The following is a 14,115-nucleotide window of genomic DNA, read 5'->3' as shown; positions in this document are numbered from 1 at the left end:
AAGATCACTGTGAAACTATTTTTACTGTTTCCTGTAGTCACACTCCTGCAGATTCAGAGACATGGAGCTTGTAATACGGCCATTTGCTAATCTAGTGCACTGAGTCATTTCATTAGGGAGCTGTCTCTTCCTGCTCCATCGAGGCAAGAATGGAAGTACTGGGTAAAATCCAACTTAGAGTAGACCTGTTGAAATGGATGGGACTTGACTAACTTAAGTCCCATTCATTTCAATGGATCTACTCTAGGACTTCTGTTGGATATTACCCATTAGCTACTATTTTAAAATGGTATGAGACCCCCTGGACAAGTAAAGTTGTAGAAGTCACTGGTGCAGTTCATCTATTTCCTTTCACTAAACAATGCTAGGTTTTATTTTGGTTGTACTGTTATATTGTGGTTTTAAGCTTTCATATTTTGTATTGTTTTATACTGTGCTTTGTAGTTTTAATTTTTGTGAACCACCCAGATAGCTTTAGCTATTGGGTGGTATAGAAATGAAATAAACAAAATAAATGAAATGAATGAATGAATGAATGAATAAATAAATAAATAAATTTAGCTAATTTGTATGGTTAGGGTGCTATTGCTGAATCTCCTAAGGTTGGTTCAGTTCATTGAACTTTTGTGTCCTCCTCCATCATCATCATTATCATCTCAATTTATAGACCATCTGACTATAACTAAAAAGACAATCTTGAAGCGGTTTACAAGATAAACATTTAAAATATAAAGCAATAAACATTTAAAATACAGTTTTTTAACTGCATAGCTGTTATATCTGCCCATCCAGTAGTTCCCAATTGCTGGCAAGCAGGCATTGCTGGAAATTGAGAGAAGAAATTGCAAGTAGACTAACATCTGCATGCCAAGGAGTTTGGTAGATTTTCCTAACCAGGAATAAACCCACTCCATGCCCATAAATTGGATTTTTACAATGTAAACTGGGATGGTTCTATGGGACCAAGGAAATCTGATGAAGGGACCTAATGCAAAGGGTCATTCAGAAGTATTTGCATAGCCAGAAGCAGCCATCAAAATCCTATGAAGAGTGAGAAGAAGGTTGGTGTTTTTAACATATAATAGTTCAGCGTTCCAGCATACACCCGGCACTTGCATTTCAAGCTATGTGTAACACAGATGCAGTAAAATATATCTGGATCACTGCTATGTGAAAATGATTTGGAAGCTTCAGTCTATGCAGAATGCAGCAGCCAGAGTTTTGACTGGCACCACTTGCTTGGATCCCATTTCACGAGTCTTAAAAGCACTGTGGTGGCTGCCCATTTGCTCCTGGGCCCAACTCAAAGTGCTGGTGTTTACCTTTAAAGCCCCAAACGGCTTGACACTCAAATACTTGAAGGAGTGCCTCCTCTCATACCAACCTGCTTGCCCACTAAGATCATCAGCAGATGCCCTTCCCCAAATGCCACCTCCATCAGAGGTAAGGCTCACATCTACATGGCAAAGGGCTTTTTCAGTAGTGGAGTCCAAGCTCTGGCATCCCATACCCAGGGTGGTAAGCCTGGCTCCAACACTGCTGCCTTTCAAGTGCCAAGCAAAAACTTCTGTATTCACCCACATATTTCAAACTCTTTACAAAGCAATCCTATTACTGAGAGGATATGACTGATTCCCCCTTCCCCCAAGGCCATAGACACAGCTATGGCCTTAGAAGGGGAAAATCTGGTAGGGATTTCCCCCCATCCACCCAACACTCCATGGAAGCTCCCCTTCCTAGGTCACAACAGCAACATGGGAAGAGGGGAGGGGAAGGAGACAAGGGGGTGGGTGGGGTGGGGAGGGGAGGGGGAAGGAGGGACATGGATCTGCTGGATCCACAAGCCTTTCCATCGCCCATCCCACCCACTGGAAGGTAAGACAGCTAGACCTGCTCAGAGACCTGTCTAGCTGAAAACAACAAAATTGGAAGAACAAGAGGATGTAAAAGCCCGATGCTCCTCCCGCCCTGCCTGGCTCTTGCTGGCAGGGAGTTGTATAGATGGAGGGCTCCAAGGTCTGAGCACTTCATCTATCAAGAAGTAGTATCTTAAATATTTTTAACTGTCTGGGCAGAGTCCAACGGGGCGCATATATCCTTGCCAATACCTTTCTGCCCTGCTGATTCCCTTCCACAAGTGGTGGGTCCTACCAGTACCATTGCGTAAGCAGGACACACCACTTACACCAGAGAGATTTAGCGCTTCTTAGGAGAAGCCCTGAAATGAGCGTTTCTGGAAGGAGGTAGGACAGCAGAGCTCCCTTGTGTGAGCTCCACCGACCTGCCTCCTTCCAGAAATGAGCATTTCCACTCATTTCAGGTTGCCCTGGAAGCACTAAGTTGCTACTACGCAAGCGTTGGGGGTGGCTTGTGCAACGGAACTGGTGGGGTGGAAGAGAATCGGCAGGGGTGGAAGCACCCCGTTGATTCTGCCCTCTGATCATTAATTTCACTTTCATCCACTACTTTGTTTGAATTGTTTCATCATTTTAATTTTTGTAAACTGCCTTGAAATGATTGATAAAAGGCAGTATATATATAATTGCAAAATACATGCAAAAATATATTTTGGAGGGTAGTTGCAGGATCAGCTAAAAAATGCATCTCAGTTTTTTTCATACGCTCAAATAATATATCTGCCAACCTACCTCAAACAGCCAGTGGCATTGAAGAATACCTCCGGGTCAACAATGTCTTTTGATCTATTACAAACGCCATCAGACCAGCCAGAAAAAGGAATAATAACACGATCGGTCAGAACAGGGAGAGCTTCATGTAACAAATCTTCTTTCAGCTCATCCGTGGATGACAGGTTCCAGAGCAATCCTGGAAAGCAAATGGCAGAGACAGACACATTGCTATAGCTTCCTGCTGGTTTTATTTGGATACAAGATATAGGAAATAGTAAAACTAGTGTGTATTATGGAAGTCGGTCTCTAAGAGAGCAATCTATGGTCCCTGGACATTGTTGGAGGGGGTTTAGGATGCTGTGGATTTACCCCTCCAAGACTGTAGACAGAGCAACAACCTGGGGGGAGGGAATCCCCACTCGGATTTCCCAGTCACCCCCTTCTGCCAAGCTCTACGGTGGCTCCCTTTCCCGGGGTCAGTGTCATGACCTTAGGAGGGGAAGAAATAGGTGTTCGGGGGCGGGACTGTGGGCCAGAAAGGAGGGAAGATATGGATTTTCTAGATCCACAGGCCTCTCAATTCCCACCCCCACCCACAGCCAGGTAGGTGAGCCTGTCTAGCTCAAAACACATAAACATCTGTAAAGGTCTCTGCAGCTCCTCCCACCCTGCCTGGCTCTTGTTGGAAGGGTTTACCATAGATAGAGGTCTTCAAGATCGGAGCCCTCTGTCTAGCGGGCATAAATCCTGTAGGATTGCATCCTAAATGTTCAGTGAAGGCATTCAAGCTTCTGGCATATTAAAAGAAGTTTTTACCTGCCTTCCTATCAATTAGGCTGATACTGAGAGTGTCTGTTCCCTACTAGGCCTGAATCTCCAGATGACATATAGATGTATTTTAGTTCTGGTGTGCTGCTGGGATAGGGAATGCAAAAGAAAATATGAAAGATTGCCTTTTCTTCTAACAAAGTGGCAGCTTTTCTTTATTGAACAGTAACTTATCTTCAGCTTGCTCCAATACATCAAAAAGCACCTATATGGAGGTTTTCTAAGATGCAAATTCAGTTAAATCTGGTCGATTTGTTAACTGATTTGTTAAAAGGAATGATTAAGCAACTCAAACTCCTTTAATCTGCTGACAACCCTAATAATGAGCCTTGCTGACTTTAAGTGCCAGAATTTCAGATGCCCCAAATATCATTGACATTCACAGTGGAATCCTATATGTGTCTATGCAGAAGTAAGTCCCACTGAGTTCAATGGGGCTTACTCCTAGGTAAGTGGTATAGGACTACAGCCTCAGTGATTCATTCATCCCACTGTTTCTACATTGTTCTAAAAGGAGGAAAGGTACCTGTCAGCTGCTTCTGTATTTCTGTGCTCTCGGTTCTCCTCAGGAGGCTCACAGACTCTCGAATTCCATTCTGCCGCCGGGTTTCTAACTTGTTGGTTGGATTTCTGAAGACAAGGTTTCGAAGGGCCCCAGCTGAAGCCTGCTGCACAGTCTCATCTGTGCTACGGAGAAGTTCAACAAGCTTGGCAATGCCACCCAGTCGGTAGACCTGAGCAAGATGGAATTGAAATACCCGCTGATCAAACATGCTTCCATATAAACCCCTGCTGTTCTTTTCTACAAATAACAAGCATCTATGCTAAAAGTTAACATAAAGTATGAGATATACTCACTGGTATAACGTTGAACTACTCTAAGCTGTTATGGGATGTTCTGACCCCTTTGCACCTGCACAAGCTTCTAGAGAGGGAATTCATTCGGATCAGAGGAAAAGAAGTGTTTTCCTACTGATCCTAGTTCTTCTCCCCCCACCTCAGAATCCTTTAGCTTCAAAGTGATCACAGCCTTAAAAGTTTGTAGCATCTTGGACTGGCAGTGGGGGAGGCAAAGTAAGGTTTCCAGATGGCCTGCTTGTGGGTTTCCCATGGACAGCTGGTTGGCCACTGTGTGAACAGAATGCTGGACTAGATGGACCCTTGGTCTGATCCAGCATGGCTCTTCTTATGTCCTTAGAAATACACCTTATGGCTTGAATCCCCTTACCCTAATTCCCCACGAGGCCAGTGTCAAAGGTAGGCATGATTGGGCATCTGCTGAGGGCCCACACCCCAGCAAGTGGGTGTGGGCCCAGCAATCATCAAAGTCCCCTGGACTTGTTCCTTCTCTTCACCATTGCAACCTGCATGTTCACCTGCCTGTCACTCTGGCCCAGACAACAATGGTAGTGAGGAGGAGGAGACGTTGATGCCACTGCCTACTTGCTCACTGGCTCTCTCCCTACCAAGCAAACAAGTAGTAGGGAAGATGAGAAAGAGGACGAGAAACAATAGCAGCTGATGACAATGGTAGTGAGAAGGTAGACTCACTGAGGGAGGGGGCCCAGTGAGGGTGTCTTGCCCAAGTTCAAATGTTCAAATACCTGGACCTGGCACTGTTCCCTGCCTGTATTCAAGATACTTCATGCTGTCAAGGGCTCAAGCAGACCAATTCTGCCTCCCCTGCCATTTTCCTCCCCCCCCCAACTGACACCCTCAATGGGCTTCCTGAAGGTAATGAGCATGCTCACTCATCTTTATGCCATTTGTTTGTTGTTTTTTTAAAACTAATTCAAAAACAATTTTTCTGTATGGCTACAGAGTTCCAGTAGTATACAGAAACCACTGTCTTGCCTATGGTTGCCCCATTTTACCGACCAGCTGATAAGCCTGATAGCTCAGTGTACTGGATTTGGTTTTGGAAGGATGACGAGGAGTCGGATGTGAATTTACATAGCGTTATATGCAGTGTTCAGTAGCATATGGATAGATTTGTTAGAGCAGCTGGCATTTTTTTAAAATGGTTTTAGAGTTGGTTCTCATAGCTGTATTCACATACAAGGAAGGCCAGCTTTTTGCTACCAACAGGAGTTAGACAATGCACAGTAGTTGCTTTACACAGTGTGTACGTTCTAGCTGAAAGGATGCTTCTTTCTATGCTGTGAGAAACTCTCTTTCCTGCCAAGAGAGAAGGCCTTGGTAAAGGGGGGTGGGGCAGTCTGTGTGTACTTTCTGACAGTTTTCTAGCTCAGTGAGACTTGCTGTATAAAATTCTGAGCAAATTGGCCTGTTACCTCTTCTCATCTGAGAGGGGGAAGGTGCACCACCTGCTCAGATAACCAGCCCCAGGATGGCTCCCATCACTTCTTTGGAACCAGAGTGGCTGTGGACTGCAAGTTGGGGGGCAAATGCAAGCTTAACTTGGCTTCTTATCCTCCACATCCATTTTCCATCAATAAACTCTATCATTCTTTCACACAAGTGGAGTCATATTGGTACCTTTGAATCTGGTTAGTGTGGGACCTGGCTGGACCAAGCCCCAGATTTAAGACACTCAATATTAGAAGGAATAATTATAAATAGTTCTGTGTCCAGAACAGATACATTTCCTAAATTGTGCCAGATAAATTGTGCCAGATTAACTTGCCCTGTGTACCTGTTTGTTCCAAGTAGACAAGGTATACATCCATGAAGGCAGCATGCTTATATTATTCTGTAAAGTACTGTGCATATTTAAGTCATGGTATATATGTATTGCCTGGCTGTGGGCTTTGACCTCTTAATTTAGAGGTTCCAAGATGGTGATAAATCAGACCCAGGTTTACTTACAAGGAGTACTTTACTGAGTAACTTACAGCTAGGGGTGTGCGAAACACTTACCCTGTTCCAGCCAGAAGTCCACAGTGGGGAGGGAGGTGATCCGTCCCTCCCCCCCCAGAATCCTCCCTGGCCAGCTCCGCTCCACGGCAAGGCCGCAGAGCCGTTGGCTGAGGCCAGCCGCAGCCGGACTTCCAGCCGCTGCTGGGCTGCGGCTGTAAATGGCAGCCACTACACTGGCCGCCATTTGCGTCCCTGCCAAGCCATGATAGACTACGTAAGTATCTACGTAGCCTATCATGGCAAAGAGCAGGGGCGCAAATGGCTTAGCGGCCGCCATCTCCATCCCTGCTCTTTGCCATAATAGGCTACATAGATACTTATGTATCCTATCACGGCTTGGCAGGGATGCGAAAGGTGGCTGGCATAGCAGCCACCATTTGCGGCCGCAGCCCGGCAGCGGCCGGAAGATGACCTGGAGGCGCCGCCGTTCCGGGGTGGATTTCAGGGGGTAGCGGGGGGGTAGTCCATTCCGCCATGGACCCAGGGGGGGGGCAGATTTTAAAGAATCCGGCCTCACTGGAGTCTGTGGAGGAATTCTCCAACATCCCTACTTACAGCACACAGGCATACCCAATGGTTGGATCAGACAGCTTCTCTGAACCCAGAGCCATGGGGTACAATGTGTTTTATACCATACATGTTAGCAATCAGGCAGCATAACAGCAGCAAGCACCCCCTAGCGTTCATTCCCAGCATAGACTAACAGCACTTGGTTCTCATCACAGTCACCTGTACATTTAAGGTAAACAACCTTCACTTCCCAGGCAGAGTGCTTGATAACACTCTCACTCATTAGTATGGAATGTGCTAGGCTGCGCTATTGGACCTTTGTCTCATCTTCACATGTTCAGAGGATTACTAGCAAGGGAATTGCACTAATAATGAACTTAATCAAGGCATTATGGATCTCTAGGCCCCTCTGACACTACAGGTGGCTTGGTTACGCTCCTGGGGCCAATACAATATATAACTAAGCTAATTGTTTTGATTGGCTTCTTTCTTCATGTTCCTACTGCCAATATATATTGATAATCTGAATGTTTATCTGAGAGCTTAATTTAATTCTCATTTACCTTCAGTGGGGATTTCAGAAATGGAAGTTATTAACCTAACTGTTCTATAGGAACAAATATTTAATGTTGAATCTTGACACATTTATAGAATTTGACTGATGCTTTGCTACTGTTGCCACTATTTCAGAATTCAAGTATTCAAAAATTACAATTTTCTGTTGACTTGGTAATTTAATCATACTTCTTAGATTCATAATAAAATTATGAATAATATAAAACTATATTTTAATTATCATTACCTGAAAATACACAAAAATGTAATTCCCCACATGCATGTTAAATGCATTTGCCTTCATTCAAATAATCACATCTGAGTTTACTCCAAGATGTTGATGTTCATACCAGTTGTAAATAGAACGCTATGCCTAATAACCTAGCGCTACCACAACTCGAAATGTATTGGTCCATCCAATGCGTCCATAGCCATACCCTTGGTATTGTATTACCTCTTAGTGTTGAATGGACAAGATTCCTCTTCCCAATCTGACCCCCTCTTCTTTCTCTTGGAGCTACAGGAAACACGAGTTCTGACATAATTCCACATATTTAAGCATCTACCACAAAACCACACAAAACTGAAGCATCGTGGTGAGGAATATCTTTACCTCTTGCTTGGCAGATTCATCTTGGTAACAGGTATGCTGGAGATAGTAAGCACCCATGGCTTGGCACTTCTCATCTGATGAACACAGGAGTTGGATGGCTTTCTGGATGGTCATTGTTCCACAATCCATCTCGTCGTTATATATTCTAAATACAAAAAGAAAAAAAAAGACATCACCAACTTTAAAACTACTTTGGTTGCCCTATGGGTTGACTTTTTTTCAAGAAAACAACAGGGGGAGTGTGGCCCTGTGGATTTTCGTAACCTGGAGCCCTCCAAATGTTTTGTATTATAACTCCCATAATCCTTGACCCCTGGCCATGTTGGTTGGTGCCGATGGGAGTTGTAGTCCAAAACATCTGGAGGGCACCAGGTTATCTACCCCTGTAGATAAGCAATGTCCAATGCCATTAACCATGTATAGACTGTTTGAGTTGGGTTTTGAGTGTACTGCTCTGCAGTGGTTCCACCCGTACATGGATGGATGATTCTAGAAGATGTTGCTGAGGGAATGCTGCTCAACCCCTTGGCAATTGTCCTGAAGGGTTCTATTCTTTCCCCCATGCTGTTTAACATTTACATGAAAACGCTGAGTGAGGTCATCTGGAGATTTGGGATGAGGTGCCACCGATATGCTGATCTTTATTTCTCTTTTTTTCATCAAAGCCAGGAGAGGCAGTGCATGTTCTGAACTGTTGTCTAGACACAGCAGTGGATTGGATGAGGGCCAATAAACTGAGATTCAGCCAAGGCAAGATGGAGGCGTTGTTAGTGGATGGGTCATCTACTCATTTTACTGGTATGTGTCCTGTTCTGGAGGGGTTGAAATCCCTCTGAAGGTTCATAGTTTGGGTGTACTAACTGACCCAACACTGTCAATGGGGGTTCAGGTGGCCTTTGTGGCTCAGAATGGTGGGTCATCAGTTTAGGTTAATAAACCTAAATGCCAGGCCTACCTCACAGGGTTGTTGTGAGGACAAAAAATGGAGGGGAGGAGGACCATGTAAGCCACCTCGAGTTCCTTGCAAGAGGAAAAAAGGCGGGATATAAATGTAACAAGAAATAAACCAACTGTGACCTTATGTGGGCAGAGACAGCCTTGCTAAAGTTATGCATGCTCTGGTAACCACTGTAATGAATTGTTTGTGGGGCTACTTTTGAAAATGATCTGGAAATTTCTGCTGGTCTAAAATATGGTGGCAAGATTGTTAACTGTGACTAGATGATTTGACCATAATATGCCAGTGCTTTGTCCTCTACATTGGCTTCCACTCAGTTTCTGGACCCAAGTCAAAATGTGCTGGTTTAATCCTTAAAGCCCTAAATATTTTGAGGCAGGTTACTTCAAGGATCTCCTCCTCCCACATGTACCAAGTGAAGTGTAATGGATAGCTACCAGACAAAGGACCCCCTCAGTGGCAGCACCTCAGATAGGTTTGCATTATTTTTAGCAACTGATGAAGACTTGCTTAACATTTTCCCAGGCTTTTAATGACTTCTTAAGGGCATTTGAAGGTTCAAAGAGCTTCAAGTGTTTGTGATATTGAAAACTCTGAAGTTTTTAAGATCTGCTGTTGCTCCTTGAGGATCCTACTAATTTTGACTGATTTTATTGATTTATGTTCTCCTTCCTACTTTTTATATTTTTGCATTTTTATGGTTTGCATTGTATTTTTTTTAAAATTATTGTAATCTGCCCAGAGAACTCTGGTTATGGGCTGGCACATAAGTGTCATTAACAATACATAAGTAAGAACAGAAGAACATAAGAGCCTTGCTGGATCAGACCAAGGGTCCATCTAGTCCAGCATTCTGTTCACACAGTGGCCAACCATCTGTTGACTGAGAACCCACAAGCAGGGCATGAGCACAACAGCATCCTCCCATCCATGTTTCCCAGCAACTGGTATACATAGGCTCAGAGTCCTGTGGCTTAATAGCAAGGTAGCATAAGATTTACAAGAGGGCCATAGAGGTCAATAGGGAAGTGCAGGAACTATGCACAGGGCAAAAATTGCGTTCTGTGACCCATGTAAACTCTACCTTAAAGCTTCCCTTCTCAGTTTGCTTTCTCTGTGACTCCTGCTCTCTGCTGATAGAACATCATAGGCTGGATTGTGTGGCCTGATCTGTGGCCCTCTGATGCTTTCCAACTCTGGTATGGTATGGTATGGTATGGTATGGTATGGTATGGTATTCTTTTCTATTCTATTCTATTCTATTCTATTCTGCTGGCAAAGACGGGTTCATAATTGTATCTAAACTAAATGAAATAAGTTCTGAATATATAACATATGAAAAGTTAAGATTAAAACCAAATAAATTACACCAAGATTAAAATTCCAACTACCTCCTTGCCAAAAAAGAAAAGAAAAAAGCACCCCACCCTCCCATAGCATATCTAGAGAACACCACTCCCCATAACGAAAATGATTCACCCAACTCGTTCCTTCAGTGGAAGGACCATGGCAAACCTTTAACCCAGCTGCATCCTTCTTAAACCCAGTTTCTTCTTCAGTTCCTGTTCTAGCATGCCCCCCTTCCTTGCCCTAACATTCAGATCCATCCACCTAACTAGGCCACAGTGTGGCTATTACCCAACCAGATTGAAACCTAAGGCAGGAAAAACACTAGCTCAAAGAACTTCTCAGACCATCCACCTTTCATAGAAGCCATGTTGTTTTCTATAGCAGAACTAGGCAAATTGTGGCCCTCCAGTATTTTGCCCTACAACTCCCATCAGCCCTAGCCAGCATAACCAATGATGAAGGATCATGGGAGCTATAGGAGGGCCACAAGTTGCCCACCCCTGTTCTATAGCTTCAGTACACAAAGGAAAGGAGTGATCTGGTGAGCATTTTGATTAGCCGCTGTTTACTTCCTTGATATAATGGAATACAGACCTGTTTTTAGCTGGATGGAGAAGAAATGGCTAATATGAGGCAAGTGACATAGGCCAGCTGGGTACCAACATAATCCTTGTAAGCATGTAGATGTAGTGAATGCAAATACACATAGCTACATAAGATCTTCTGACTAGGCTTTGACTTGGTGCTGCAACATGGAGTCACAGGCAATACTGTGTAGTGACACAAACTGTATGCACAACTGTCACATGCAAAAGCAGCTGCATAGCGGTGCTCCAAGAAAGCATATGCATGCAAGATTATTGTATTTTTCTTCATTTGGATCAATCTGGAATAACTATAATGTAATTCCTCTTTAAATAATCATTTTGTGTGGCTTAGAATCCGCTCCCTCAAACTTAAAAAAATAATAATAATGAGGAAAATCCACCAGTTTACAACTGTTTAACCAAGGAGGACCACTGGCATTAGTGAAACCAGTGTGCATTAAGTGATTTTGAATATGTATCAGTCCAGGGAGATAGATAGAAAATACTCTGAAGTTACAGCCTTTGCAGCCAGAAGCGGACAACTATCTTTACCTGTTGCTTGTTATTCCACAGTATATAACCCTTAATAAATGAGGCTGTTCTAAAGGAAGAATCTGGGGAAGTGGGTGAACCCAAGAAATAAGTTGGTGGTTGACTATTAAATTTACTAAATAAGGTTAACATCCATCAGCTCTATTCCTAGCCAGTGTCATTCACAAGATATTACTGTATAGTTTCCACCAACATTTTGTTGCTGTTGCTACCAATATAAAAGGAATCTATGACTCACAAAGTATCACCTTGACATATTTTGATCTACCCAACACATTATTTTAAATTTTTGATGAAACTTCAGCATTATAGAGAGTCATCTACATGGATCTGTCTATGTTCTATGCTCTACCCACAAGGGAACAACCACTACTGCACCATTTCCTGGAAATTGAAAGGGACAATGCCAAACCATGACATAGTCTGGCATGGCCATAGCCACCTTGAGTGCCATTTTTTGCTAGAATGGCGGGGTGCAAAGAAAACAAACAACCAAACAAATAAATGGGGCTATTATCATTTTTTGTGGGGAAAAGTAAATGTGCTTTAGGAGAAACACAACTCATTCTTTCATCAGAACTAGAAGAGGGCCAGCTATAAGAAGCTCTCCATGGACTGGCTTAGGAATGGCAGGAGCCCTTGAGTGAACTACATCCCCATGCTGTTAGGAAGCATGACCAAGATGAAGAAGGGAGGGAAAAAAACCTTCCCTCCTCCATTTGCTTTTGCTGCTGCTCATGCACCATCACTAGTTTAAAGGAAGGGAAGGGGGAGTGTGTTAGGGGTGGTGGGAACATCTTTCAACCTGAGCTGGAGGAGAATTTGGGGGCTTCTTAAGCTTGTTTCCCTTTCTGAGGTGGGCTTCACGACCCCCAAACTTGGAAGAACTTCACTTGCATCTCACCAGAAGACCAATGACTAAAAATAGCTTTCTACGCTTATAAAAATGGAAAGGAAACTCCTAAGCCAATACAATGTAAAACCAGTCCTTAAGATATTTGGCATTGCCCTGCATGCCATCACTTGAGGAATAGAACATGTATTCCCTCATGCTGACCTTCTCCACATGGAAGCATGCATCTGTCATGAACACTAATATGCAGTGGCTGAGTATGTCAACTTTCTACTGCCTAAATTAAGAATAAAGAGGGTATTTTCAGTGGTGGCCCTGAACCTCTAGAATTAGCTTTTATTAGGGGTTCTTTGCAGGTCTTCAGGAAGGCTCTGAAGACCCACTTTTTCATTGGCCTTTATATTGCCTGTGGGGTGCAGGTTTTATTGGTGTTATCTGTGTTTATAACAATTTTATTGAATATTCATAGAATCATAGAATAGTAGGGTTGGAAAGGGGCCTACGAGTCCAACCCCCTGCTCAGTGCAGGAATCCAAGTCAGAGCAACCCTGACAGATGGCTGTCCAGCCTCATCTTGAACGCTCCAGTGTGGGAGAGCCCACCCCCTCCCTAGGTAAGTGGTTCCATTGTCGTATTGCTCTAACAGTCAGGAAGTTTTTCCTGATGATCAGCCAGAATCTGGTTTCCTGTAACTTGAGCCCATTATCCCGTGTCCTGCACTCTGGGATAAATTGATTGATTTTATTGTATTTGCTTTGTGTAGTTTTTCATCGTGTTTATCTTGTATGCAGCCTTGAGAGGGTTCTACCCGTAAAGGCAGCCTAAAAATAATGTCAAATAAAAATATAATTAAAAACTAGAGTATTCATAATTATCTTTTCAATATTGGTATTGTATTAAAGATCTAGCCTTAATGAATCAGTTTTTGATTCACAGTCGTGTCTCACTCATCATCATTACAATTCATGAGGGGGGGATCACTGTCCCATTCATTATTGTACATATGGAGGTAACCAAATTTTCAAGAATGTGTGTATTCCACAGTTCCACACTGGTACAGAAAAGGCACTCAGTTTAGCGATGGGCATAGAATCCAGTGGCCTGGGAATCTCAGATTTCAGTGTCTAAAGAAGCCTGTGCTAGCCCTTATACCTGGGAAAATAGGTTTGGTATAAGGGCAATACCTGATGAAATTTCCAAAGACAGGGGGGCAGCTTTATAGGATTTCCAATTATTAGGGTGGTGGGGTTTGGAATACAGCTCCTTTCCCCAGATGGCTAGCATCCAATGGGATCTTTCCTTCTATTGTTGATAGCAGGCGCACCGCTCAAGTGGCTGAGGTAATTCTGATTGGGACTGCAGCAAGAGCAAAGGGTTAAAGCCCCCTCCCCACAAGCCACAGTCCCAATCTGGCTCAGCCCCACCACCCATAACAACCAGCCATTTGCTTGACAAAAGTCAACTATGCACTGCCAAATTACACTACAGCCCCCCGGTGAGAGCCACTCTTATATCACATGCCCACAGCAGCTAGCAGTGCCCCTTACGAAAGCTAACTGTTAAGGCGATCAGTCTGAGCACTTCTTAGGGCCATCCCAGGAGATGGCAGCAGATCTGGGGTGTCACAACAGGGCAGCAAATTGCTATTTAATTTATTAATGATTGTGTATTTTTACTGCCAAGAAGGGGGAGAGGTGGGTTTTTCTTCCACAGGTGCCAAAATAACCTGGCTTTCCTTGGGCGCTATGTGCCTTGACTTGGGCTGGGGTGAGGAAGCCACCTGCTGCTAGCAAAATATC

General features: G+C 43.7%; 1 protein-coding gene across 4 annotated transcripts in view; it reads right to left on the bottom strand.

Moving 5' to 3' along the window:
- Positions 1 to 14,115, bottom strand: part of PKP1 (plakophilin 1) — a 91,236-nt gene that overhangs the window by 13,717 nt on the left and 63,404 nt on the right. For all 4 annotated transcript variants that reach the window (XM_084853606.1, XM_084853605.1, XM_084853604.1 and 1 more), the window contains 3 exons: positions 8,017 to 8,161; positions 3,985 to 4,192; positions 2,649 to 2,826 (listed from right to left, as the gene is read on the bottom strand). In XM_084853606.1, the coding sequence (XP_084709732.1) occupies positions 2,649 to 2,826; positions 3,985 to 4,192; positions 8,017 to 8,161 (531 nt within the window). The remainder of the gene's footprint in view (positions 1 to 2,648; positions 2,827 to 3,984; positions 4,193 to 8,016; positions 8,162 to 14,115) is intronic.

This window comes from Heloderma suspectum, chromosome 4 (genome assembly GCF_057233095.1).
Source record: "Heloderma suspectum isolate Gila_16-S chromosome 4, 16-S_ref, whole genome shotgun sequence".
Classification (NCBI taxonomy): Eukaryota; Metazoa; Chordata; class Lepidosauria; order Squamata; family Helodermatidae; genus Heloderma; species Heloderma suspectum.
Note: the sequence above shows the minus strand (reverse complement) of the source record. Positions and strands in the feature narration are given on the sequence as shown.